Genomic DNA, 26,502 nt, shown 5'->3' on the forward strand with positions numbered 1-26,502 from the left:
GTATATATTATATTAATAGTTTTGTGGAAGAGAGGGAATAGGAATGGATGCATGAGGTGAGCTGCTAGGATTGTATTTCTTGATCTGGATGGTAGTTATGTAGGTGTGTTTACTTTATGAAAATTCATCAAGTCATATACTTGTGATGTGCCCTCTTCTGTACATATGCTATACTTCAGTAAATAAATTTCATATTTTAAAAATGTCCTTATCACCAGCATGGTGAGCTACCTAGGAAATGGTAGGGAAGGGTCAATGGAGAAATTCACTTGGGTTGCAAATAAGACTGTATTAGCATTAGCACTCATTATATATTACTAGTGGGAATGAAAAATGGTATTGTCACCTTGGAAAACAGTTTGACAGTCTCTTACAAAGTTAACTATAAACTTTCTATACAACCCACCAATCCAGCAAGCCCACTCCAAGGTATTTATCTAAGAATGAAAATGTCTCTATCAAATGTTTAAGGCAGCTTTGTTCATAATAATAAAAAACTGGGGTTGGGTGCAGTGGCTCACACCTGTAATCCTAGCACTCTGAGAGGCTGAGATGGGAGGATTGCTTGAGGCCAGGAGTTCAAGATCAGGCTGGGCAACATAGCGGAACCCTATCCCTAAAAAAAAAAAGGCACTCTAGAAATCAGTGCAATAAAGTGGCATGCATGAGGTGAGGTGGATCATAGTTGAAAAAGAGGTATAGAAGTTGTGGGCTGCATCAATGTTCTAGTGGCCTAGAACTGACCTTGGGAGAAAGTGGTTTTGGAAGGAAAAAAAACAAGTGAACATATATGTTCATTCTAATTTGTCCCTCTGTCATCTTCCCTCTGAGGAAACAGAAAATGCTGATTCTGTAGCAGGCACAGATGATAATAGCTTACAAAATTGAGAGCATACTACATGCCAAGCACTGTTTTAAAGCCTTCTAAATGTATTATTTAATCCTCACAACTCTGAGGTAAGTACAGACAGGATTCAAATCCACGCAGTCTGACTTCATAGCACAACACAACAGTCTCACTTTTCAAGAGACTGAGTTTATTCTGATGGACAGGAAATTCCTGATTAGCACAGTTAGGCTTTTAATTTTTTACAGTTAGGCTTTTAATTTTTTAAGTCTACAAGCAAGACAAAGGGTTTTCTAGGTTAAAGGGGATAATGAGATATGTCTATTGGTGAACCAGCAAGAAATAAATAAAAACAAAACCTAATGAGTCAATATGAATTTTTATTAACACACATTTGTGAAAGTCTGTACAAACTAAAACATTCCCGTGTTTTAAAATGTCCATTATTACAAACATACAAAGAAACAAAAAGTGTTACCAAAAATTAGCTACTCAATTTCATGGTAAAACAGTGTCATGATTTTTAAAAATCAAAATTTCAAGACTGAGGTTTCTTCCTTCCCTTTTTGGAACTTATGGAAAGTTAGAAAATGTGTGGATTTACTTTATATTAAATGCCAAGACCTTAAAAAAGGATTTAGTATAAAACTAAATATGTGTTTTTATATTGTCATAGTTCCCGTAACAGAATTTCAGTCTTTAAAATAAAAAAAAACCATGATTATCATTTTTCACAATCTTTTCCCCATGGTTAATGCAAATGCATCTGAAAAATACTATCTGACAGTTTATCTTTACCTAAAAGTTTCTCATTCAAAAAGTTATAAAACTATTTAGCACTGCCATTTCCCTTGCTTAGAAGGGAATTACATCCCCTACTAGGGTGATATATAAGCAACATGGTCCATTGTATCTCTTATCAGAAGGAAGCTACCCATTTCCACATTTCAGTCCAATTACGTGCATGGCTCCACTCATGAGAATGCTATCACAAATTATTGAGCATCCGCTTCTAGGAGATGCCTAGCAAGTAAAATTTACTGCTACTATTTTGGTAGACTGAGGTACAAATGTCATCTTCCCTCATGATTATTTCTAACTCTAGTACACCCTGCGTTAATGATTCCAGGACAGTCAGTTTTGCTGTTTCATGGCACAACTATACATCCTTAACTCCTTTCACAAAACACCACAGAGAGGACCTGAGAGTATGGGTAGAAACGCAAATCTATCCCCTTTCCTGGAAAAGTAAATCCATGTGCCTATTGGGTCAAGAAGGAAAGACAGGGCACACACGACTCCGGCTGAGGCCACATGCTTCTAAGAAGTACCTGTTTCCACCTTTCCATTCAAAGCAGGAGTGTACAGGCTGGGGTGGGTGAGGAGGAGTGGGGAGAAGTATGGTGATGTCACTTCTCCCAATTGGACTCAGAGTCCTTACTTGAGCAGCTCATGCTGACCCCAGAAATGCTCTATGATTCAAATATTATTCCATTTTTAATCTGCTCATGTAAAAAAATGCTCTCTGACAGTAGCTCAGTATGACAACTGATATAAGCAAATAAAAGATATTTTTTAAAAAAGTGGCAGTGTGAGAATTTAAAATCAATCACATAAAACAATCAGGAAAGGGGTGGGGGAGGGAAGTGTCCAGTACAACCTGGACAACCTTTCTTTCTGCCCTTACTTAAAAAGACAGACTGTTCAAATCTTTGCTATCTCCCTTAAGTATCTCCTTAAATATTCTTCCAAGAAATCCTCCAAAAGGCACTTAACTCCATACTTATGCATTGAATTGTTTCACCTTAGCAATCAGTTTTTAAGACTCCAAGGTAACAAGAAAGAAAAGATCTGATTCTTTTACTAAAAGCTAGAGAATAGGACTATTTTTTTCAAGAGGCATCACTTTTACAAGAAGGACTGGCTAGGCTACCATTATTCCTTTATCAAGAAAAAGTTTCTTTTTTTAAAAAATAAATAAAACTCTGGCTATACATAGTACAAAGTTCATACATAATATACCTGGAAAAAAACCCAAGCAATACCCTGAAGCAAAAGGTTTATTGGAGAGAGAAAGCCTCTTCCATTGTACCAAGTCTTAAGGTGGCAGTTTTCAAAGTTCAGAAGGTGGCAGTGATATATAATTAATGCCAAACGATTTGCTCATGGGTATGGCAGGATGCAATGATGGACCAAAAAAAAAAAAAATCATTCTGCACATTACACTGAGCAGTGACTACCACAAAAAAAAAGAGTAAGTACCAAAGTAGAGAGAGAGAGAAGGGAAAAGAAGAGGAAGAAGAGGAAGAAGAGTAGAGGTTCTAGAAGTGAGAGAAAGAGAGAGCTTGAAACTCCAAACACTCAAGCATGCAGTCATAACACAGCACAAACCAGGTGTTTCCATTCAGCCCACTGCAATCGCACAAAGGATAACTGTAATAAAATAGAGATTTCTTAAGAAAGCTTGGAATTCCCAGAGAATAGCCAGGTCGCCAACGCTAACCCAGGACAACTCCATTCGCTGTTGCTAGGAAGCCTCCTCATGGTCTGTCACGGAGAGGTGATAGCTCCTGACTTCTCAGACTTCTTGCTCTTGGACAAGGCAGCTGCCTGCTTCAGGAGCTCTCGGTTTTTGGCCTAAAAAAATCAGCGCAAGAAGGACATTTTAAACATGATAGGGATATGTTTTTTATGCAGAGTAAGTGCATATGCTAAGGCAGACAATGTAGAGAGTCAGAAAGAGATGAACAATTCTAGAAGTGGAAAACAACAGAAAGCTTTAGGGCTTGACACTTTGTTCAGGGAAAAGAAAGTATTTGCTAGAGGTTAATCAGTGTACCTCAATCTCTTGGGACCCACTGTTACAAAAAGATGCTTTATGCAATACAAACAAACCACAGAGTGCCTTAATGAGCTGGATAAACAGAATTTATAATTCAGACATCTGGAATCACATGTGGTTTATTCAAAACCAAAGAACACATTTATTAATTCCACTGTTTTTGAGGAGAAAAGATCAGAACACATCCAAGAGTAAAACAATACAAAGTATCTAAAAGAAGGATTAATGTGATTTGTCAATACTTTCAGAAAAAAGAAATCTAGGAGATGATTACTTAAAATACAATCAGTTAGATACACTAGAGTTACCTGCAGTTGTTCTGTAACTTCTTTGTGGGTTTTCTCCATCTGGTTCATTTTGGCTCTCATCTGAGATTCCTGGTACTGAAAATCAGCCTTCAACTCTGTAATCTAAGGGGAAAAAAGGCAGAATGACCATAAGAAATTGCTGTGTAATATAAAATATTTTGCTATCAGAGAACTAAATTGTCCCCAAAATTAATGAAATCCAGGGCACTCCTGAAGATCCATACCTGAATCAAAGCCAGGGTTCCATAGCCTATTTTTTTCTAAAGCTTTCCTGAAGATTACACAAAATCCTGAACTGACATTTCTTTTTTTTGTTGTTGTTGAGATGAGGTCTCACTGTGTTGCCCAGACTGATCTCGAATTCTTGGGTTCAAGGGATCCTCCTGCCTCAGACCTCCCAAGTAGCTGGTATTACAGGCGTGTACCACTCTGCCCAGCAGAACTAAGACTTCTGAAACTTAATCACTAGCAAGTTTTTAAGATTTCATGTGTTGGCTGGGTGTGATAGCTCACGCTAAGTGGTAGGTGGTAATCCTAGCACTCTGGGAAGCCGAGGTGGGAGGATCACTTGAGGTCAGGAGTTCAAGACCAGATTGAGCAAGAGTGAGACCTCGTCTCTACTAAAAATAGAAAAATTAGCTGGGCACAGTGGTGCACGCCTGTAGTCCCAGCTATTTGGGAGGCTGAGGCAGGAAGATGGCTTGAGCCCAGGAGTTTGAGGTTGCAGTGAGCTACGATGACCCCACTGTATTCTACCCATGGAACCCAGGGTGACAGAGTGAGACTATCTCAAAAAAAAAAAAAAAGATTTAAATAAAATTTAAAAAAAGGAAAAAAAATTAAATTACATCTATTAAAAAAAAAGATTTCATGTTTTTTAACGTATGTCAACAACCCTCCAAATGCTCACCTCCAGATAAAACAATGAAATGACTGATGGTTTAAGAGAAATCTTGAGAATAACAGCTGTAGCCAATTACTGAACTTTTACCATGCTACAGAAAAACTGTTTGCTTACATTACTTCATTCAATCTTTATGATAACCCTGTGGGGGAGTATTCCTGTTTTATAGATGGGAAAATTGAGGTTTAGAAAGGGTTAGGTAACATAGCCAAGATCATACATAGTGTTAGCAAGTAACAGAGCTAGATTTCAAACCCTAGGTCCCCTTTTGTTGACTATGCTATTCAAGGAGAACAGAGAAGGGGCATCTATAATATCAATATATCAGAGAGGTGATATGTGAGCTGAGCTTCGAGGCACAGTAGCAACAGGCACAAAAGGTGAACAGCAGAGCATCCAAGAAAATGGAACAGTATGGGCCCAGGCAGAGAAGTGAGAGATAACTGAGGGATTATTCAACTGGCCAATGAGCCTGGAGAATGGCAGGAGATTAGGATAGAGATAGGCAGGCATGATGTGGAAGAGAATGTGTTCCAAGCTGAGTAGTGTGACCTTGATCCTGAAAGCTATGGAAAACAATCTGTTTTTGCTCCTTTAAAAACCCTAACTCTACAAAGCAGTAGAAACGTGTTCATTTTGCCTCTATTTTACAAAAATCCTTTTATGTGCCATCTGATATCCATTTTGATCTGACAGTCATGGAGTAAAGTAGAAAGAACACAGGTCTCTTCCCACGAATCTCCATCTTACCGGCAGGAGAAAGCCTAACAGTAGAACCAGAAAGACTTCGGTTCATTCCCTTGTTCTGCCATTTACTAGCTATGTGATTTGGACACATTATTTAACCTCTTTGGAGCTGTTTCCTCATCTGTAAAATGAGGCAGAAATTAGATGAAAAGAATGCATGTAAAGGAGTTAACATTATAAATGTCTTAGCTGGCCATTCAGAACAAATCACAGCATTCTGAACCTGGCACAAGACAACATACAGTCAGTCTCAGGGAAAAAAAGATCAGGAGGAAGGAATTAGAACTCTAACAGGAGAAATATTGGAGGCATTCTTCATCTATGAAATTATTATTATAATAATTCCTACCTCAAAGGCTTGTTATATCAATAAATGAGTTAATACATATAAAGCACTTAGAATTGAGCCAAGCACAAAGTAGCATCCAGTAAAAGTTAGCTATTATTATTAAGGCAAAAATGAGATATTCTCTAGAACCTGTAAATAAGATAAATAATGGACATGAATCAGAGCAAGGATGTAAAAATTTCCTTTAAAGAGGGAGGATGACTCAGACCAGAATAAGACTGGTCTTACTCTGAGGATATTAAGATATTAGAAATATTAAGATTGAAGATATTCTATGTGAAGATACAATATTAACACCTAAGATATTAACTAAGATATTAATGTATTTAAAGAATGGGTCACTTACTAAGGGAGTTGTCAGCAATGGAAGCACAGTGATGTAAGAGTCACGGAAAAGGTCCTACTGGAATGCTGTTTAGGGAGGAGGAAGACCTGGCCCACATACTTTGAGCACTACTGTGCCACAGACATGGTCATCCCCATGACACAGATGGAGACATCAGGTTCTTTTAGCCTGATGGCATTAAGCATTCCAATTACATAACTACCTCCACTTGTCCCAACTCTGGGCTCACTCAGCACCTTCTGATTACAACCTCCTAAGACAGCTCATCCTGAGAAGAGTAATATGCTGACACATGCCCCACTGTGAATTAAGATGTGGACACCATGGTTTTATTCATCAACTCTGTAAGCTTGGTTAACAAATGTCCTCTGTGAGAAGTGGAAGCTCCCTCTAAGTGCTGAGTAAAATCAGCTTTCTAAATCCACTTGACTGGAGTGGACTGACCAAGGTAATGCCATCCCAGGAGTCATGCTGGCAGACAGCTAGCCTCTCCCCAGGATATCACAGCCTTGCCATGGGATCTCTCAAAGCGTCAATGGTAAGCACCCAACAATATCAGTTAAACAGAGTTAACATCATGTCCCATCCCATATATTTTACCCCTCCATCATTTTGGTCTGACAGGCGTTAACTAAACCATACCTTTTTCTCTTTCTCTAAAATCATTTGATCCTTTTGATGCAACATCTTCTTCAGGGTAGCCACTTCTTCCTTCAGCTGGGCAATGATGACAAAGTGGTCAGTGCCTGGTGAGTCCAGAGCCAGGTCTGGGGAAAAGCTAAATAAAAAAAATGGAGGGGGGGAGGGAAATCATAACTTGGATGGATAAACTTTTCTCTACCTGATACATCCTTGACACTTGACTGCAAGCTCCTCAAGGGCAGAAGTAACTATTTGAATTCCTAGCATTAAGCACATTGCTCTATACATGCCGGGCTTGACAGCATTTGCTGAACTGCACAGGTGAGGTGGTCATCAAATAACTCTACCAACCAAAACCACAACCCAGCAACATTCCCTCAGCATCTTCTCTCACATTCAGGACTAAAATAAATGCCACATCCCTAGAGCCAAGGATATTGTTTCAGGTAGATTAAAGATTCCCAATGATTTACTGGTGAAACGGTCATAATTTTGTGATTGGATAATTAAATTCTAGATAAATTATAAACTGTAAGCTCATGCATTTTTCTTTAATGCTCCCCATAGAGCTTCTCTTTCAGCTCTTTGTCTTCTGCTCCAAAGCCCTGTGATATGGTACAGCTGCTAAGAAGCTGCTGCATTCCTGCCCAGGAGCAGTCAGTCCTTATCAACAAAGATGAAATAAATGGGAAAGAAGCCAACTCCCCCATGCTATAACTGGCCTGCAGATTGCCATCCCTAATATCAAGAAGCCTGCAGATTGTCATTTCCTTTTTTGTTTGTTTGTTTGAAACAAAGTCTTGCTTTGTTGCCCAGGCTAAAGTGCAATGGCATCATCATAGTTCAACGCAACCTCAAACTCTTGGGCTCCAGTGATTCTCCTGCCTCCGCCTCCCAAGTAGCTGGGACTATAGGCAAGCACCACCACACCCAGCTTATTTTTGTATTTTTTGTAGAGACAGTGTCTTGCTCTGTTGCCCAGGCTGGTCTCAAACTCCCGGCCTCAAGCAATTCTCCTGCCTTGGCCTCCCAAGATATTGGGATTAGAGGAGCTACGGTGCCCAGCTGTCATTTCCTATATTAAGAATTCTGTGACATTTAGTTTGGAAAGGAACAAAGAGGTGGCAAACTCCAGAGTCACACCACAACTTGGGTTTTCAACAGATTCCTCCCAGCAACAGCACTGGAGCATTCTATGTTCTTTTAGCAGAGTCTCTTAATAAGGAAATTATATGTACAATCTTGTCTACACATACAATGGGTGGTTTTTAGGGTAGCTTTCAATGGCTGGTCAAAGGTGTCTCAGACACAAAACAAGTTAAGGAATCACAACCAAAAGGGTTAAATCCTGCCCTTTTCTAGATTCCCAAAGGAAGCGTTTTACTTTTCCCAGGACAATCTTTTAGTAAAACAAACCTGTTTTTCCTAAGCATACATTAGAATACTGCCTATGTCAATACAGCAACAAATCGTAGTTCCCCCTTGCTGTTGGGTCTTTACTATTAGCAAATATTTCCAAATAGCAAGCCTAATCACTGGACTTACTTCTTCATAGTTACCAAGTCAAACATTTCTATGGCTAGAATTGAAAGACATGGTCCATTGATAAGAATATTCCACCCCCTGCCTCAGTCTACATGAAGCATATGAGAAGAATGGCAGAGGAAGAATGAATCAATGCTTTCATAACTGATGAACGTGCAGAATTACTGGATAACAAAAAGTAAATGCAAAATAATAAAACAAGGCATGCAGGAGAGAGTACTGAAAAGACTATCACAGTCTCCGCCAATTCCAGATCTGGAAGTGCCCTTATATCTGCTTCAAAACCTGCCAAGGACCTGTCTTCCCTCAACCTAACGGTCTATTTAAACCCATAACTAGAGCAATGAATGAAATGGAGTAGTGAACTAGTACAAGTAACTTTTTGTCGTCCCTAAAGCTCCCAATGCTCTGCTCTATCTGCTTCTTGAGAGGATTCTTCCCATATCAACAAATTATTGACAAACCAGTCCAGTCTATCCTGTCTTAGGGCCTGATCTCTCTAACTCTCTAATTCCTGGTTCAATAAGAACTGCTGGAAATGAAAAAAGATGGCTAGATTAGTAAGGCAAAAAATTCAGTCACTTTCCAAATGCCTCCAATGACAGGCAACTCACTACTTCTCCAGGAAACTTCTTGTCTCTTACAAAAGCTCTTAATGTAAGAATAATTTTCTCAGATTGAACCAAAACCTGCTTCTCTATGACCCTACATGTTGGTCTTGAGTTTGTCCTCAAATAAGTTTGATCTTTTAGGCCCATTTCAGAGGCAGAATAAAATAAAATTACAAGGAAGAGAAAAGAATGCCCTTTAGAAACAATAAACCACAAAGTGTGCCTAAGTGTCACCCAGTGTTGAGATTGCTTTTTTATTGTCTACAGAACAATAAACAAATATGAATAAAAAGTAGCTGGTACATTTTCTCAAGGATAGAAAGCTAGAAATTAACTCATATTTTCCTCAAATTGAAAAGTTTTTGTTATAATTTCAACAAACAAATTAGGAAATATCAAGACAGAGGCTGTGGATCTTGTAAATATGAAAAAAAGACTAAGGCATCTTACAATTATAAAACCATTAGAGAAAGTTAAGATAATGTGTTCTGTCTATATGATACAGAAGGCTAATAAAGAGGAGGAAAAATAATCAAATATGCCTTAGTATTAAATAAGTAAGAGATGTGCTTGCTTCAGTAGCACATATACTAAAATTGGAACGATACAGAGAAGTTTAGCAGGAAAAGAAAAAATTTTTTTATTAACAAAAATAAATAAATAAGAGGATAATGTGCTAGCATAGAAAGGTCAATGGAAAAGTATTAGGGAGCAACATGCAGAGACATGGGGACTAAAAATAAAAGAATAAGAGCATAAATTTAAAAGTATATGAATATTTTAAAATAGAGTCAGAAAGTGGATATGATTAATTAAAAACTGTGAGGCAGCCACAAAAATAGATATTTCATAAATAAGACTGATTATACTTGGTACAGAATTGAACTGAAATAGGTATGCAGTACAAAAAATGTTTGGCTTGCACGACATCTGAAAAGGACTGTGCAAAAAACAAAAGATTGTCAGAATGCTTTCTTCAAAGTAAAGTAAGAGCAGAAAAAACACAAAAAGTAAAAAGGATAGCAAAATGTAACTTATCTTGTGCTATGTACATTTAAAAAAAAAATTGCAAACAAGTAGAATAGAATGTTAAGGTTACCAATGCAGGAACATTCAAATAGAATTTGCATATTTATGAAAATAATTTTTATGGCAGCAGAAAAAAGTTTCCAAATTATAAGAGTAAATTACATTTAAAAATTAGTATGTCATTTTAAGAAAAAAGTGATCTTTTAATCTCTTTCCTGGAGGACATCATGAAATACCATGTACCTGAGTCAAGAATCTTCCTATTTGAGGAAAACAGTTACTGCTGGTGACCAGCTGCAATAAAACCATCCGAACAGAAAACATGAGTTTTTAGCTTGGTGTATCCATAGCAATAGACAGCAAGAATAGTGGCAGTAGCTCAAGAACAAAATAAGCTAAAAGAAGATAAACTTTAGGATTGGTTGCTTAAACTAGAGGATATGAATGAGCTTGTTCCAGACCATTCCAACACAGCCTGGATCATAAAGGAGCACAAAACAGAAATGATGATCCTAAAGTCAAAGATCCCGGCATAGGCCTTTATAAAGCAATGCAAGAAGTTCATTCCTTAAGGTGATGGACAATTTGTGCCTCATCTAGTTTCTTTACAACGGCCAGACTGGCTGCTCAAACAACAATAAGGCTGACCAGAAAGAGGGTTTTTATGGTTCCTTCCCCCATGTAATCTAAATATCTAAATTAACCTTCTTTTTTTTTTTTTTCTTTTTTTGGTGAGACAGAGTCTGGCTTTGTTGCCCAGGCTAGAGTGAATGCCATGGCATCAGCCTAGCTCACAGCAACCTCAAACTCCTGGGCTCAAGCGATACTCCTGCCTCAGCCTCCCAAGTAGCTGGGACTACAGGTACGAGCCACCACGCCCAGCTAATTTTTTGTTTCTATTTTTAGTTGACTGGCTAATTTTTTCTATTTTTAGTAGACATGGGGGTCTCCCTCTTGCTCAGGCTGGTCTCGAACTCCTGACCTCAAGCAATCCTCCTGCCTCGGCCTCCCAGAGTGCTAGGCTTACAGGCATGAGCTACTGTGCCCTAAATTAAGCTTCTTGAATTAAAGTTTAAAATCAATGAAACTAGCCGTAAACATCTTGTAGAGTCTGAAATCAAGTTAATTAAAAAGGCAGTGGGAAAGAGTACAACTTCACAGATGTTTTGTATTCCCCTAAATAAACAAAATTCAGTCCTGATAAACCTATATGTTGGTCTGCTTCCATATCCACTACTGGCTGGGAGGGAGAACTGTGAATAGGAGTTTTCAGAATAGAAATGATTCCAGGAATTTTTGGGAAAAGCATGTCAGACAGTCTCACTTCAGGATGCCTGGGCCTAGAAGAACAGGGAAATGAACGGTTGGCCCCAAGACTGTTGGGAAGAAGCCCACTGCACCAACACGGATGGGGTGCTCTGGATGTTAGACAAAGCAGCTCATAAGGGGAAGCATTGCTGAGAAGGAGAGAGGAAAGGGAGGAATAAAAATATGCATCTAGACAGGCCAAAAATGAAACAAAAATTTAAACACATCTCATTCTCTCCTGATCCAGCATCTACACTGGGCTGGCTTTCTGAAAGCTAAGGAAGCATGGATCATCACTCACAAACTTAGTAACACTGTCTTGACCCAACTTGTCTCTGTTCTGACTCTCGAGACCAACTCCTGCCCTGCCTGGAGGAAGTTATGGACACAGACCACAAAGAAATGTGTCCAACTCTTCATTTCTTTGAATTATTGTGAGGGGGTTATTTAATGAACTGAAGAATTCAACTGCTATTAAATCCAGTTATGAGTTCTGATCTTCTAATGACAAGATTAGATTTATAAACAAATATTAATATTGTTTATTTATAAGCTATGAAGTGGCTAGTGTAGCACCCCTGAAAGGTTTACTGACAGCCATAGACTAGATCCAAGGCACACCCTAAAATGTATCCCTGTTTCAGGAACTGTGTATGCATTTCAAATGTATGCGCACACATAATCCAGCTGGCTCACCTGTCTCCATTAGTTGTGATGGACTCAAACTTGGACTTTTTCTTTGGGATTTCATTTTGAATTGAAGATGTAGAAAGTGTTTTCTGGCTTTTAATGGCAAAAATAGACACACACACACATTAGAAAGCAAAGATTAATAAAATATCACAATGAAAGTCTGTCAAATGGACCATGTAAGACAGTAACTCTTCTATGCAAGAGCTAATTATTCTTGATTATTAAAATCTACCAAAGGTGTTGATTTTGTAGGTCCTGGATGCATGGGTAGCTATATAGTTTCCACAGGAAATTTGGCCTTAATTAAATATTACCTGCTTTACTAATAACCATGAGAACAGAATCAACAGAACCTCAAGAAGTATAATCTATCTTACAGTTAGAAAGTACTTTTACATTGTCTCACATGCATCTTATAATTCAGTGAGGTATAGATAAGTTATTATCTCTACTTTGCAGAAACAGCTCATCAAAGTTACCTTATCTACTAAAAGATATATAGCTGGTTAGTAGTAAAGCTGGAACCAGAAACCAGGTCAACATATTTGTACTCCTACTCTAGTTCTTCTTCACTGTATCTCTGTGAACCTACTGGTATCTGAGTCCCATAACAACACTAAAACAGTTTTAACCCCAATGAGTTCACCAAAGCTGGTCCTAAAACAAAAGCTAGAAGCCTATCCCTGCTATGCAATCCTTTTACTTTGATGGACGTCCAACTGCAAAGTCCAAAGGATTCTTCAGACCTTTCCTTATATGATCTCTCTTCAGTATTTCATTATCACTGACCACTCCATCATTCTTGAAACTTTCTCCTCACTTGGTCATCCTCTGACTTTTGACACAGCTGCTTCTTAGTTCTCTATCCTTAAATATTAAACACTTCTAGAGTTCTGTTCTCCGCCTCTAATCCAAGAGCAAGGTTTTAACAACTACCTATCACAGTGGTTGTAAATGGTGCTCCCCAGAACACCTGCATTAAAATCATCTGGGATGTTTATAAAACAATGTAGATTCTTAGACTCTACCCTAGAGCCTACTGAATTAAATTCTTGGTGGGGCAGCAGGAATCTGCATTTTTTTTTATGGTATTGGAAGTGTCCACAGAAAAAGGAAAAAAAAGGAATCTGCATTTTAAATAATCCCTACTCCCAGTGATTCTTATGTGCTACCAATGGCCCATGTCCAGACCTCTCTTCCGAGTTCTAGGCTAAGCTCCTCTAAGTAATTCTTCTTGGTGCTTCAAACTCAATTTATCAAAACTGAACTTCTCTTCTCCCCTTCCTGTATTCTCTCCCAATTAAGGATCCACCTGCTCACCCAAGTAAGAACTTGGGAATTGTCCTTTACTCACTCAGCTCCTGCCTTGTATCTGTTCATCAGATTATCTAAGTTTTTCATTATCTTCCCTTGAAAGCTTCTTCCTGAATATCTGCCGTTTCCATCGAGTGAGGAGATGAGGTTCTTGTTTTTTGTGGTTTTTTTTTTTAAGAGACAGAGTCTTGCTCTGTCACCCAGGCTGGAGTGCAGTGGCACAATCTCAGCTCAATGAAACCATGAACTCCTGGACTCAAGTGATCCTCCTGTCTCGGCCTCCTGTGTGGTTGGGACTACAGGAGGGCACAACCACACCTGGCTAATTTTAAAAATTTTTTTGTAGAGACAGAGTCTTGCTATGTTGCCCAGGCTGGTCTTGAACTCCTGACCTCAAGCGATCCTCTTGTCTCAGCCTCCCTAAGTACTGGGATTACAGGCATGAGCTACTGTGCCCAGCCCTGGCCATGGTTAATTTTTAATGCAGATTTAGTCCGTCCCCTGCCTATATCTCTTCAGTGGCTTCCCACTAACCCTAGGATCAAGTTCACGCTCCTTACCAGGTCTGCAGAACTGCTTTTCCTCCCATTCCCCAGCTCCCAACCATAAACTTCAGCAATATAAAAGAACTCACAACTCTCCAGGGTTCCATGCAGTCTCATGTCTTCCCAAATGCTACTCTCTCAGCCTAAGATGCCTCCGCCCATTCCTTAGCTGATGAGTCCAACTCACGCTAAGATCCAACTCCAACGCCAGCTCTTCTCCAAGCCTGCTTCCCTTATGTCTCAAGGCAGTTAATTCCTACTGCCTCTCATGCCTGTATCTTGACGTGTTTCCACTGTGGTAGCCATCCCATTATATTGAAATGATTTGATTACAAGTCTGTCTTCTCTACTAGACTGCATATTTTCTTAGAGCAGTATGACTCTTTTATTCATTCCTGCATTCCTGGCAAAGTCCCTGGCCCATGAGATTTCTTAATAACGTTTGCTGAATAAATAGTCATAACAGTAATAATAACCAAAAATAACTAAAATGTATTGAATACTTCCTGTATGCCAGTTACAAAGCTAATCTCTATGCATGTGCTATATAATTTATCTTCACAACGACCTCTTGAGGTAACACTATTACTTCCCTCATTTTACATATGAGAAAACTTGCCCAAGAGCCCCACAGGGAACTTGGCAGAGCCAGGATTCCGTCCGGAGCCAGAACTCTTAACAATACTACAGAGACTCTGAAAGGAAACTGAAAACAATGAAAGGACATTTTCTTGAATATACCCCACCAGGACAAGCCTAGAACATCTATTAACCTCCTGGCCAAATACAAATTTAAAAACTATATCCTTCAGAAAGCAAAATGTCCAATCTTCTAGGGAGATAACCCACTCTGTGGGAAGAACACTACATGTGAAAGTAGAGTAAGTTCCACAAACCTTTCAGACACAATACAAAGTCAAAGAAAATAAAAAATACAAAGTCAAGATCTCCTGACACATTACAGAAATCTCTCCTGCCCTTGGAAGATACAGGAATTATAAAATATAACAAATGAGCTTCCTCCTACAGGCTAGTAACTGGAGAGAAAATAGGAAAATTTATGTGAGGTAGTATGTTCCATAACTGATTGTGTGAGTATTACATCTGACCTATCAGCACTTCTAGTCCTATCTCACACCTTGGGGTTACCTGGTATAATGGCCGCCACCACCCAGGCGACTGTACTGTTCCTTCTCCTGATGGCCAGCACGAGAAGAGCTGCTCAGGTGTTTCCTCTGCTCTTTGGTCTTCTGAAGGACCCGTTTGTATGAAAGTGTGCACAGCCAGCACAGCAATTTCCCATCTACCTGAAAGATGAGGAGACAAAGATAAAGAACAGGGAATGTACTGCATTGGCTGAGAATGTGTCATCAGGAGCTAGAACCTCTGGGTTCAATCCCAGGTCTGCCACTTACGAGTTGTGTGACCTTGAGCAAGTCACAGAGGGCCATTGAAAGGATTCAGTAACGTAATGTAGGTAAAGGACTTAGCATAGTGCCAGGCATATAAGAGTTGCTTAATAAGTAGCAGTTGCTAATTTTATGTATTAATACGTTTTTGTTTCTCCTCAACTTAGCAAATACAGACCAGAACAAAGTTCTCACAAGAATTTCAAAAGACACAAATATGTCCACAGTGCTCATTAAGGAAAACTCAGCAGGGAGAAGAGATGAAATATAAAATCTATACTCCACTTTTTTTTTTTTTTTTTTTTTTGAGACAGAGTCTCACTTTGTTGCCCGGGCTAGAGTGAGTGCCGTGGCGTCAGCCTAGCTCACAGCAACCTCAAACTCCTGGGCTTAAGCGATCCTACTGCCTCAGCCTCCCGAGTAGCTGGGACTACAGGCATGCACCACCATGCCCGGCTAATTTTTTGCTATATATATTTTTAGTTGTCCAGATAATTTCTTTCTATTTTTAGTAGAGACGGGGTCTCACTCAGGCTGGTCTCGAACTCCTGACCTCGAGCAATCCACCTGCCTCGGCCTCGGCCTTCCAGAGGGCTAGGATTACAGGCGTGAGCCACCGCGCCCGGCCTTTTTTTTTGTTTTTTAGACAGAGTCTCACTCTGTTGCCTGAGCTAGAGTGCCGTGGCATCAGCCTAGTTCACAGCAACCTCAAACTCCTGGGCTCAAGCAATCCTTCTGCCTCAGCCTCCCAAGTAGCTGGCACTACAGGCATGCGCCACCATGCCCGGCTAATTTTTTTCTATATATTTTTAGTTGTCCAGCTAATTTCTTTCTATTCTTTTAGTAGAGACGGGGCAGAGGGTGGGGGGGAGAGTCTTGCTCTTGCTCAGGCTGGTCTCGAACTCCTGAGCTCAAACAATCCACCCTCCTCGGCCTCCCAGAGTGCTAGGATTACAGGCGTGAGCCACCGTGCCTGGCCTCCAGGTTTTTTTTTTAATTGACAAAATTTGTATATATTTACTGTATAAAACATGTTGCTTTAAAATACGGATACACTATGGAATGTCTAAATTGAGCTAATTAATAATATATTACCTCACATCATTTTTTGTGGTGAGAACACTTAAAATATACTCTCTTAGCAATTTTCAAAAATATGCTGTTATTAACTATAATCATCTTGTTGTACAAAAGATCTCCTGAACCTTTCCCTCCCATGTAACTGAAATCCTTTGGCCAACATCTGCCCAAACCCATCCCCCCTCATACTTCAGTTTTACTGCCTTAAAAATGGCTCACAAAATGGTATGCTGAAAACCTTCTCTCAGATGGAAAGAAAGACCAATGGATGAGTAGCTTCCAGGAACCTAGTCCCTGGTGAACCATGGCACTGTTTGAATTAGAAAAAGTCAATTCCTTTGAGAAGTTCCTCTGTACCAGGCGGCAGGGCACAAAGCTAGGAAAGTATAATGTGGCCTCCACCAGCCTCTGAAACTGGGATGCCTTTGTGCAGCATTAGGACTGCAAAACCATTATAAGGAAGTCTGGACAGGTGCGAGGCAGGCAGGGCTGGTGAATTATTCAGGATGGGAAGGGAGTATGCTGATATTTTATGGAATTTTATAGCTTTCATTTCTTATTCCTGAAATTATATCTCATGTCCCATCTTGAACATGGGTAGTCTGCATCATGATTTATCTTAAGTGTTTATCTTATCAGCAAAATCTTCTTTGCTCCCCAACCCAAATGATTATCCTACTTCCAATAAACCATTTCCACATAACCACCAGAGGGCTTGTTAATTGTAAATCTCATTATATCCTCTCTCAAACCCAATGGTTTCTCATCACATCTAGTATAAAATTGAAACTTTGTACCATGGCCTATGTTTAATTAACTATAGCCCCTACCTGCCTCTGTAACCTTCTTTCCTTTCTCTTCTTCTTCACTCTGCCTTCTTTCTGTTCTTCCCATGAACCAGGCTCATTGCTGCCTCAGGGGTTTTTTCACAGCTGGTCCCTTTCCCTGGAATTTTGCCCTCCAGAGCTTCCCATGGCTGCTACCTTCTCACCTTCCTAGTTTCAACTCAAATGGTAACTCCTCTTGGGCCAGCACGGGCGCCCACACCTATAATCCCAGCACTTTGGGAGGCCAAGGTGGGAGGATCACTTGAGGCCAGGAGTTCTCCTTTAAAAACAAACTTTAAAAATAAAAGATAATCCTCTGAGAATTAAACTATCAAAAACAAATAATCATAGGTAACAGATTGAGTACTTATCATGTACCAAATTCCACTGTAAGGGCTTTACACATAATAACTTGACCTTTGTGACAACCATGAGGGCTGATCATCCCCATTTACAGATGAGGAAACTGAAGCACTGACAGAGTAATACGCCCAAAGTCACACAGCTAATAAATGACAGAACTAAGATTTCAATCCACATATTCTGAGCCTAGATTACCCACCCTAAATTCCTAAATTTAGCTCTCCTCTCTTAAAGTTTATGAACATGTGATTGTGGATATCTAAATATATCCAAACCCTTTAAACAGGATTGTCACTAATAAAGAAGAAATGTAATGAATTCTAGTATAACCAGATTAATAAAAATTGGCTATTCCAATTAATAATAATATAGGTACCATTTATTGAGTTATTAATACATTATGTGCCATGCTCAATATTGAGTGTTTTATATACATATCTCAATTAAATTTCCCCATATCCCTGTAAAGTAACTACCGTTATTTCCATTGGGAAAGATGAAGAAATCTATGCATGATGAGGGTAATTAACTTGCCCAGGGTTATTTACCTAGCCCCAGGAGTGGGATGGGACTCAGGTTTGGGAAACTACAAAGCTTGTGCTACCTTCCTGATTACTAATTCAGCTTTTCCAGTTCTTGATTTAGGGAAGAGGTACCCTGGTTGGCAGGCAGGAGTATTCTGGTCACTGGAAAGTAGTCTTTCCATTATAAATTAATGAATTTAGTTAGCAAGAGTCAGCCATTCTCAAAAGCACCTCTGGCCTCCAAAAAAGAGTTTCTAAACTACATTCTTTAATTCAATAAATATTTCCTGAACACCTACCATTGCCAGGCCACTGAAAATATAGCAGAGAACAAGATGGACAAAGAGATCACATTCTAGTGAGAGGCAAACATGTAAGCAAATAAACAAGACAATTTTTCATGACGTCACATGCTATGAAGACAATAAAACAGACTGATATGATAAAAGAGTCACTGAGGGAGTTAGTAAAAGGTCTCTGTGAGTAGGCGGTATCTGAGCTGAGACCTGACACGAGGAGCCAGTTATGATACTCTGCAGAAGGGTGCATCAGGCAAAAGGACAGCCAGCGCAAAGATGGGAATGAGACTGACATGTCTGATGGACTAAAAGGTGGTCAGGATGTCTGGAATAAGGTGAAAGGTGGAAAATGTGACAGAAAATGAGACTGAGAGCTGGATGTTGGGCCTTGCAGGCCATGGAAAGGATTTGGGTTTTATTCTAAGTGCAACTGGAAACCACTGGAGGATTTTAAGCAGAAGAGTAAAATGACCAAGGCACCATCCTTCCACATAGAGCCTCCCTCTAATGTCATCTTGTGATTTTTAACTTCAACAGACAGAAACATTCAGAGTCAGACAGTAAAACTGGTAATACCACTCCATCTTGCTTAAGTCACAATCTCTTCTTTACATAGTTCTACAGAATTCTGTCAATCACCATTTCACTTATGTGAAGTAATCACTGTAATTCAGATTCTCACACAATGTTAAAATATAATGATCCACATTAGATGAATGAAGAAAACCAAATATGAATATCTTCTTTCAGGTTAATAACAGAACCAGGAAAGAAAGTGGGAAATCCTTGTTTGTTATACGTCTTTTTAACAGAATTGGGCCACCTTAATTTCTCTGAAAGGAAAAAAAAAGTCATAAAAAACATAGAGATTTACCTTCTTTCTATCATCTTTCCTGTCAAATGCACACTGCTGCTTGCACTGTTCACAAGAATAGGGTGGTCCATACTTCTTCTCTGAATTTGTGCAGCGCTGGCATTTATTGCCAATAAATGCTGCAATTATGTTGCAATACTGACAAGGTTTGGGCTAAAAGAGGGAAGAAAAAAAGGGTCAAGTAAGTATTATTATTACAAAATACCAGTGCATTTTTTTAAAGGAATAATCCTAGTCCATTAATCATGGTAAAAATGTATTCTGAACTTCATAAATTTGCTTTTATATTGATCAAATAAAGCCCAATTCTTAACACTATGTAAAGCATTTTTTCTACAAAGGACTATTGATTTTAAAATAAATAAATGAACAAATAACAAAAACCCATTAGTGTGTACGCTGAAACTTCTATGAGAAATCCAACAGAACCAGCTCTTTGGGGAAACTATCAAGTGCTTTCAAATTTCTGAAAAGGTGTCTTTGCCATTATCAGTGTATAAACATGCTGAGAGAATGCCTACAGGGACATAGTATCCTGAATCTTAAGACTAAGAGAAAAAAAAAAAACTCATTCATCAAAATGAATAATCAAGGCTGGGAGCGGTGGCTCACGCCTATAATTCTAGCACTCTGGGAGGCCGAGGCAGGAGGATCGCTCAAGGTCAGGAGTTCAAGACCAGCCTAAGCAAGAGCGAGACCCCGTCTCTACTAAAAAAAAAAAAAAAAAAGAAAGAAAGAGAGAAACAAAATGAATAATCAACTGTTACCAAAACAAGAGGTCAAATCATAGAATTCATTTAATTCATCTTTCCCCTTCTCATTCTGTATTGGTCACTGAAGCCTCTCAAGGAAAATTATAATCTTAATCCTGGCAGAGTGACTATAAACAGAGAACTCCTTAACAATAAGTATTAACTAAATTTGAAAGCTGAAGTACAGTACTAGATATATTACACATAACTATTTGTTCTAATAAAAATATTGTATTGACATTAACAGTCCACAGAACGTAAGGTTCCAAGAGACCCAAGTACTCACTGTTAGGTTCAGAGAAATCCTACTTACCGTTCCATACAACTGCACATTCTGAGCACATTTCTTGCATATTGTATTGGTTTTACTGTTAAGGAAGAAAGAGACAAAAAGCTTTTCTTAGAACACCTAAAAAATGATTCTTTCTTAAGCCCAAGGCATTTGCTCATTGCTAAGGGATAAGGTGAAATATGGTCCAGACACCTGGTTAACTGAAGTTTGAGTATCTGGCCAATAACTCTTTTTTTTTTTGAGACAGAGTCTCACTCTGTTGCCCAGGCTAGAGTGAGTGCCGTGGCGTTAGCCTAGCTCACAGCAACCTCAAACTCCTGGGCTTAAGCGATCCTACTGCCTCAGCCTCCCGAGTAGCTGGGACTACAGGCTTGCGCCACCATGCCCGGCTAATTTTTTCTATATATATTTTTAGTTGTCCAGATAATTTCTTTCTATTTTTAGTAGAGACGCGGTCTCGCTCTTTCTCAGGCTAGTCTCGAACTCCTGACCTCGAGCGATCCGCCCGCCTCGGCCTCCCAGAGTGCTAGGATTACAGGTGTGAGCCACTGCATCTGGCCCGGCCAATAACTCTTAATCATTATGTGGTTATAAATTTTATTATCCCAAATAAAATGAGGTTTGGGTTAAAATGGAGAGTGAAACCAGGTGTGGTAGAGCACACCTGTAGTCCCAGCTACTCAGGAGGCTGAGGCAGGAGGACAGTGTGAGCCCAGCATATCAAGTACAGCCTGGGCAGCACAGAAAGACCTTGTCTCCAAAAAAAAAAAAAAATTAAAATTCAACACGATGGCAAGTGAGTTATTTCTGATTAAAACATCCTCACCTATCACTAGGTAAAATTATCAGATATGGGGAAGACCCTCAAATTATTATGTTAAACTGAAATGGACTAGTAGAAAAAAATTAATTATTCTTAATTCAGGTGAATAGTTGAGAAATTTGAGATGAGAAATAAAGTATGTGTCTGGAATATAAACTCAGAGATTCTATCCATGTTGACCTTACTCCATCTGTGTTCTCCTTTATAAGTAAAAGCATATGAAAGCCTCAGGGGTGGGGAAAAAGACACTATGACCAAATATTTTGTCAATACTTCCAACTTCTGTAAGAGTGAAGCACGGACAAAAATAAAAATGTCCTTTGCCTTGTGAAGAACCAACAGTTATAATATTACCTAAACGCCTGAAGTAATAAAGCTACCTGGGGGAAAAATCATCTTCCAATAAAGTCTAACCCTTCACTTGGGGAGGTATAATAAAATGTTTGATGTGTAAGAACAGTTTAAATACTTTGAGCTAAAAATAAAGTCACATAAAAATCTAGTCTATTCTGTATTTTTTGATTATTTTCCCATAACATTCCTATGAATATGACCATAAAGTTAAACAAAAGAAACACCTCAGAGTCAAAAATATTTAAATTAGGCTGGACACAGTGGCTCACGCCTATAATCCTAGCATTTTGAGGGTCTGAGGCTGGAGAATCACTTGAGGTCAGGAGTGCGAGACCACCCTGAACAACAGCGAGACCCTGTCTTTATTAAAAATAGAAAAAATTAGCCAGGTGTGGTGGCATACACCTGTAGTCCCAGCTACTCAGGAGGCTGAGGCAGGAGGATCACTTGAGTCCAGGAATTTGAAGTTGCAATGAGCTATGATGATGCCACTGCACTCTAGCCAGGTGACAGAACGAGACTTTGTCTCAAAAAAAAAAAAAAAAAAAATTCTTTTTTTTAAATTAAAATAAGATACTAAGGCTGGGTACTGTGGCTCACACCTGTAATCTTAGCACTTCAGGAGGCCAAGACAGGAGGATTGCTTGAGGCCAGGAGTTAGAGATTAGCCTAAGCAACATAGCGAAACTCTGTCTCTACAAAAAAGAAAAAAATTAACTGGGTGTGGTGGCATGTGCCTGTAGTCCCCGCTACTTGGGAGGCTGAGGTGGCAGGATTGTTTCAGCCCAGGAGTCTGAGGTTGCAGTGAGCTATAACACCACTGCACTCTAGCCTGGACAACACAGTGAGACCCTGTCTCAAAAATATATAAATATCAGGTAACATTTGCTAAAATTTTTTTAAAAGTTAAAAATTAAAATAAGACACTCAGACAAAATATTTTACAGGGCAATCTGCTGCCACTTTAAAAAGGCAATAAGCAGGATGATGGCTATGGAAGTCAGAATCTGCCAAGGGGTGTGTAACAACTCACCTGCCAAAAGAAAAAAATAAAAATAAATAAAAAGGGAGTAAAAGAAGTGAGGGGCATTGAAAGAGATCTCTAGAAAGAGTAGCATCAAAGATCCTGTGATATTGAACAGTATTTTGATTTACATCTAGATTTATTACTGAAGGAATGGGGTATCTGCCAATCTATACAAACGCTCCTGACATTTTAGAAAACATGCAAAGAAAAATTATCTCTATAATCTATCTTGAAATAATTTGTGTATGGTGTAAATTAAGGGTCAAAGTTCATATCTCACCACATATACAAATAACTCGAGATGGATCATAGACCTAAATGTACAAACTAAAACATAAAGCTTCTAGGGCATATTCTCTATGAGTCCATTTATATAAAGTTCTAGAACAGGCAAAACTAATCTATGGTGGAAATGAAAATTAGAACAGTGGTTGCCTGGGGAAAACAAGGATATGAGGATTGACTGGGATGGAGCATGAGAGGATTCTCTTGGAGTGATAGTAACATCTTATATTTTGATAGGGTTTGGAATCACACAGATATATAGTTTGTAAAATTCATTGAATGACGTATTTAAGATTTGAGCATTTTACTATATGCAAATTTTGCCTCAAGAAAAAAAAAAGAAACGTAAGGCTGGCATGGTGTCTCAGGCCTGTAATCCTAGCACTCCAGGAGGCCAAGGCCAGAGGATCGCTTGAGCTCAGGAGTACACGATCATCCTAAGCAAGATTCATTTCTACCAAAAATAGAAAAAAATTAGCTTGGCGTGGTGGCACACGCCTGTAGTCCCAGCTACTCAGGAGGCTAAGGCAGGAGGAGCCCAAGAGTTTGAGATTGCAGTGAGCTGTGATGACACCACTGCACTCTAGCCAGGGGGACACAGTAAGGCTCTGTCTCAAAAAACAAAACAAAACAAAAAAAACCAAAAACTATAAACAAATATTAAACTCTAGTTAATGATATGCATGAAGTGTTTAGGTACCAAATATACCGATGTCTGCATCTCCAACTTTATTTTTTATTTTAATTTTTTTTTGAGGCAGAGTTTCACTCTGTTGCCCGGGTTAGAGTGCCGTGGCGTCAGCCTAGCTCACAGCAACCTCAAACTCCTGGGCTCAAGCAATCCTCCTGCCTCAGCCTCCCGAGTAGCTGGGACTACAGGCATGCGCCACCATGCCCGGCTAATTTTTTCTACATATATTTTTAGCTGTCCATATAATTTCTTTCTATTTTTAGTAGAGACGGGGTCTCGCTCTTGCTCAGGCTGGTCTTGAACTCCTGAGCTCAAACAATCCTCCCGCCTCGGCCTCCCAGAGTGCTAGGATTACAGGCGTGAGCCACCGCGCCCCGCCTGCATCTCCAACTTTAAAATGCCTCAGAAATAAAATGGACTGAGGTATTGATGGATAGAGATAAACAGATGAATAGATGGAAATAGAGTAAAATGTACATTATAGAATTTAAGTAGTGGGTATACAGATGTTCACTATTCAATCTTTTTTTCCTGTTTGAAAATATCTGTAACAAAATGTTAGAGAAAATATATGTAGACTTGAAATAAGGCTTATTAAAATTAGGCTTCTGGGCCTATGTATAAACCAGCAAATATGAGGATTTTGTGAAAAAAATAAAAAATAAATAAACTAGCAAATAGACCCCACCCTGCTAAAGGCAGGATCACCTAAAATTATAAAAGTTCCACAAAAGTCTAACTTGCTATACCAATAAATCACTTTGCTGCTATGGAAAAGTCCCCCAAGACATTTGGCCACTCACACCTAAGTGTTTTTCACACTTTTAAAAATGAGATTCACACAAGGAAAGTGTAAAGGCAAGTGAGTTTCAAATGGGATTAGGGCTAACAAACCCTTTACCAGGATTGTTATGGTTCCAAAAGTATCTACTTGGGCTTAAAAATTCTTCAAGCTATGTATATATATACATATGGGAACATGAGGTTCATGTTTTACTATTGTGGGATAGGTTTCTTTTTTTTCTTTCCCCAGCTGACACCTTGATTTCATATCGTGGCATTGGTTTCTTGTGCCAAAAAGATTATAACCACAATATAAAATGATCAAGGGTCTGAAAAATAACTTCAAAACTTTAAGTAATCAAATAGAAAAATGTTTATTATACACCCTGCAGTGTGTATCTCACTCCACAAACAAATTAATTGAAGATGGACTACATACTTAAATATTTAGAAACTGTAGAATCTGGGTATAATACAGAATCTGTGTATAATGTAATTGATTACAGATCTATACATGAAATGCAATCAATTACAGATTTTAAGAGGAAAAAGCCTATTAACATCTTTCATGGTCAAGAAAACTCTACCTCTCCTGCTGGTACTCAGTCCTGCAGTAGGTGCACTTCACAACAGGGTGTGCAATCCGACATTCCTGAAATGAAATGAGGATATAATTTTAAAAGGCAGTCACAAATGGAAACAGCCTTCAGTAGGAAGCAGAAGACCTGGGTACTATTCCTAGCATAGCTACTATGCTTGAGTGAGTCACTTAAACTTTCTGGGCCTTATTTTCTCCTCTGTAATGTCGGCATCATTGCCCTGCTGTTGATGTGGGAGTTAAACAAGAATTTATATGGAACTAGTCATAAATTATAAAATAAACACGCAGGAATAAGCCCCAGACTGGGAATCAGAAGCCCTGCATTCTAGGCCTGGTTCTTCTGCCACTGTGTGATTTTGAGCTGGCTTATTCATGAAATGAAAGTGTTGGATTAAAATCATTATTTTTTATGTATACAAATCATATATACACACTACTATGTTTTGTTTTGGGTTTTCTTGAGACCAAAAAGGGCACTCAGCACTTGTGTTCTCTCAGACCTGGTAAAGAGTGGCAAAAGTGAAGTCATGGACATCTGAGGCAACAGGGACATACAATTATGAGTTATCCAAATCAGAGACAAAAACTCTAGACTATCTGGGTCTATCTCAACATCACTCTTCAGCCGGTTTAGTGACTTTTTAAATGTTGCTTCACAGCACCTCTATTCATTTAAATAGGCAAAGTGGAATGAAGCAACTAAAAAGAAATACAGAAGTTGGACCTTCAGGGGTAAAAAAACCGATCAGCAGCTGGTTAGGGTGAGGATCGAAGGCCACCAACTGGATGCTGAAAACATTCGTGCGCTTGATTGTGGGGCTTTTAAAAAAATAAAACCGTGCCACCTCTGATACTGAGACGGGCTGAAAAGTGCCCGTGAGGAGCCAGAGTTCGAGACACTCCTCCCTGGCAGCACCCAACTCTGGAGTTCAGTCCCAGGAGGGGCAGGAGGTCCCACAGTCTGTAACCAGGGAGACTGCGGCGGCGGTGAAAGCAGACCAAAGGGATCCCCGCGGCGGACGGTCAGGGCAAGCAGGAGACCCGCTTTCCCCTCCCCCGATGTGACGGGGTCCGAGAACAATCCCCCGCGGTTGCTAAGCACCCGGACACGCCGGCCGCGGGGGCCTGGACGCGGCCCGGGACTCCCCCACGTGCCCTGCCAGCCCCCAGCGGGGTGGGTGCGGCTCCTCAGCGAGGCGGGCCTGCCACGCCCTGCCCTGTGGACCCCGCCGGCGTCCCCGCAGAACCGGGAGCTCCGGGCCGCGCCTCCTGCGTTCCCAGTTCCCGGCCGCCGCCCCAGCCCGCGCACCTTGCACAGCTGCTGCCCCTGAGACAGCGCCTCGAAGGGGAAGCGCTGGTGGCATTTGGTGCAGGCGTAGAGCGCCGCCATGTCCGGCCCGGGCCCTGCTCACCGCCCCGCCGGCCGGCCCACGGCTTTATCTGACAGTCTGAGGCACAACCTGGCGGCGGCAGGCTGCGGGCTGCGGC

General features: G+C 39.8%; 1 protein-coding gene across 2 annotated transcripts; it reads right to left on the bottom strand.

The window, feature by feature from the left end:
- Nucleotides 1-1,209: 1,209 nt before the first annotated feature.
- FAM76A (family with sequence similarity 76 member A) lies at nucleotides 1,210-26,502 on the bottom strand. 2 transcript variants are annotated; one of them, XM_045545805.1, is made up of 9 exons: nucleotides 26,324-26,502; nucleotides 25,001-25,065; nucleotides 20,472-20,526; nucleotides 19,407-19,559; nucleotides 15,180-15,337; nucleotides 12,175-12,261; nucleotides 6,986-7,121; nucleotides 3,998-4,099; nucleotides 1,210-3,484 (listed from the first exon to the last, which is right to left on the bottom strand). In XM_045545805.1, exons 1-9 carry the CDS (start codon nucleotides 26,402-26,404, stop codon nucleotides 3,398-3,400), a joined length of 924 nt encoding a protein of 307 aa, XP_045401761.1. In that variant the 5' UTR covers nucleotides 26,405-26,502; the 3' UTR covers nucleotides 1,210-3,397. The 2 variants fall into 2 exon arrangements, with proteins under 2 accessions (XP_045401761.1, XP_045401762.1); XM_045545806.1 differs by lacking the exon at nucleotides 12,175-12,261 and having other exon boundaries at nucleotides 26,324-26,492.

Source organism: Lemur catta, chromosome 3 (assembly GCF_020740605.2).
Source record: "Lemur catta isolate mLemCat1 chromosome 3, mLemCat1.pri, whole genome shotgun sequence".
Taxonomy (NCBI): Eukaryota; Metazoa; Chordata; class Mammalia; order Primates; family Lemuridae; genus Lemur; species Lemur catta.

Excerpts from the sequence above, each read along its gene's own strand:
- FAM76A (XM_045545805.1), bottom strand. The coding sequence starts at position 26,404 with ATGGCGGCGCTCTACGCCTGCACCAAATGCCACCAGCGCTTCCCCTTC. Across the intron at positions 25,066-26,323 it reads AGGGGCAGCAGCTGTGCAAG|GAATGTCGGATTGCACACCC; the intron begins GTGCGCGGGCTG and ends ATTTCATTTCAG. Across the intron at positions 20,527-25,000 it reads ACTGAGTACCAGCAGGAGAG|TAAAACCAATACAATATGCA; the intron begins GTAGAGTTTTCT and ends CTTCCTTAACAG.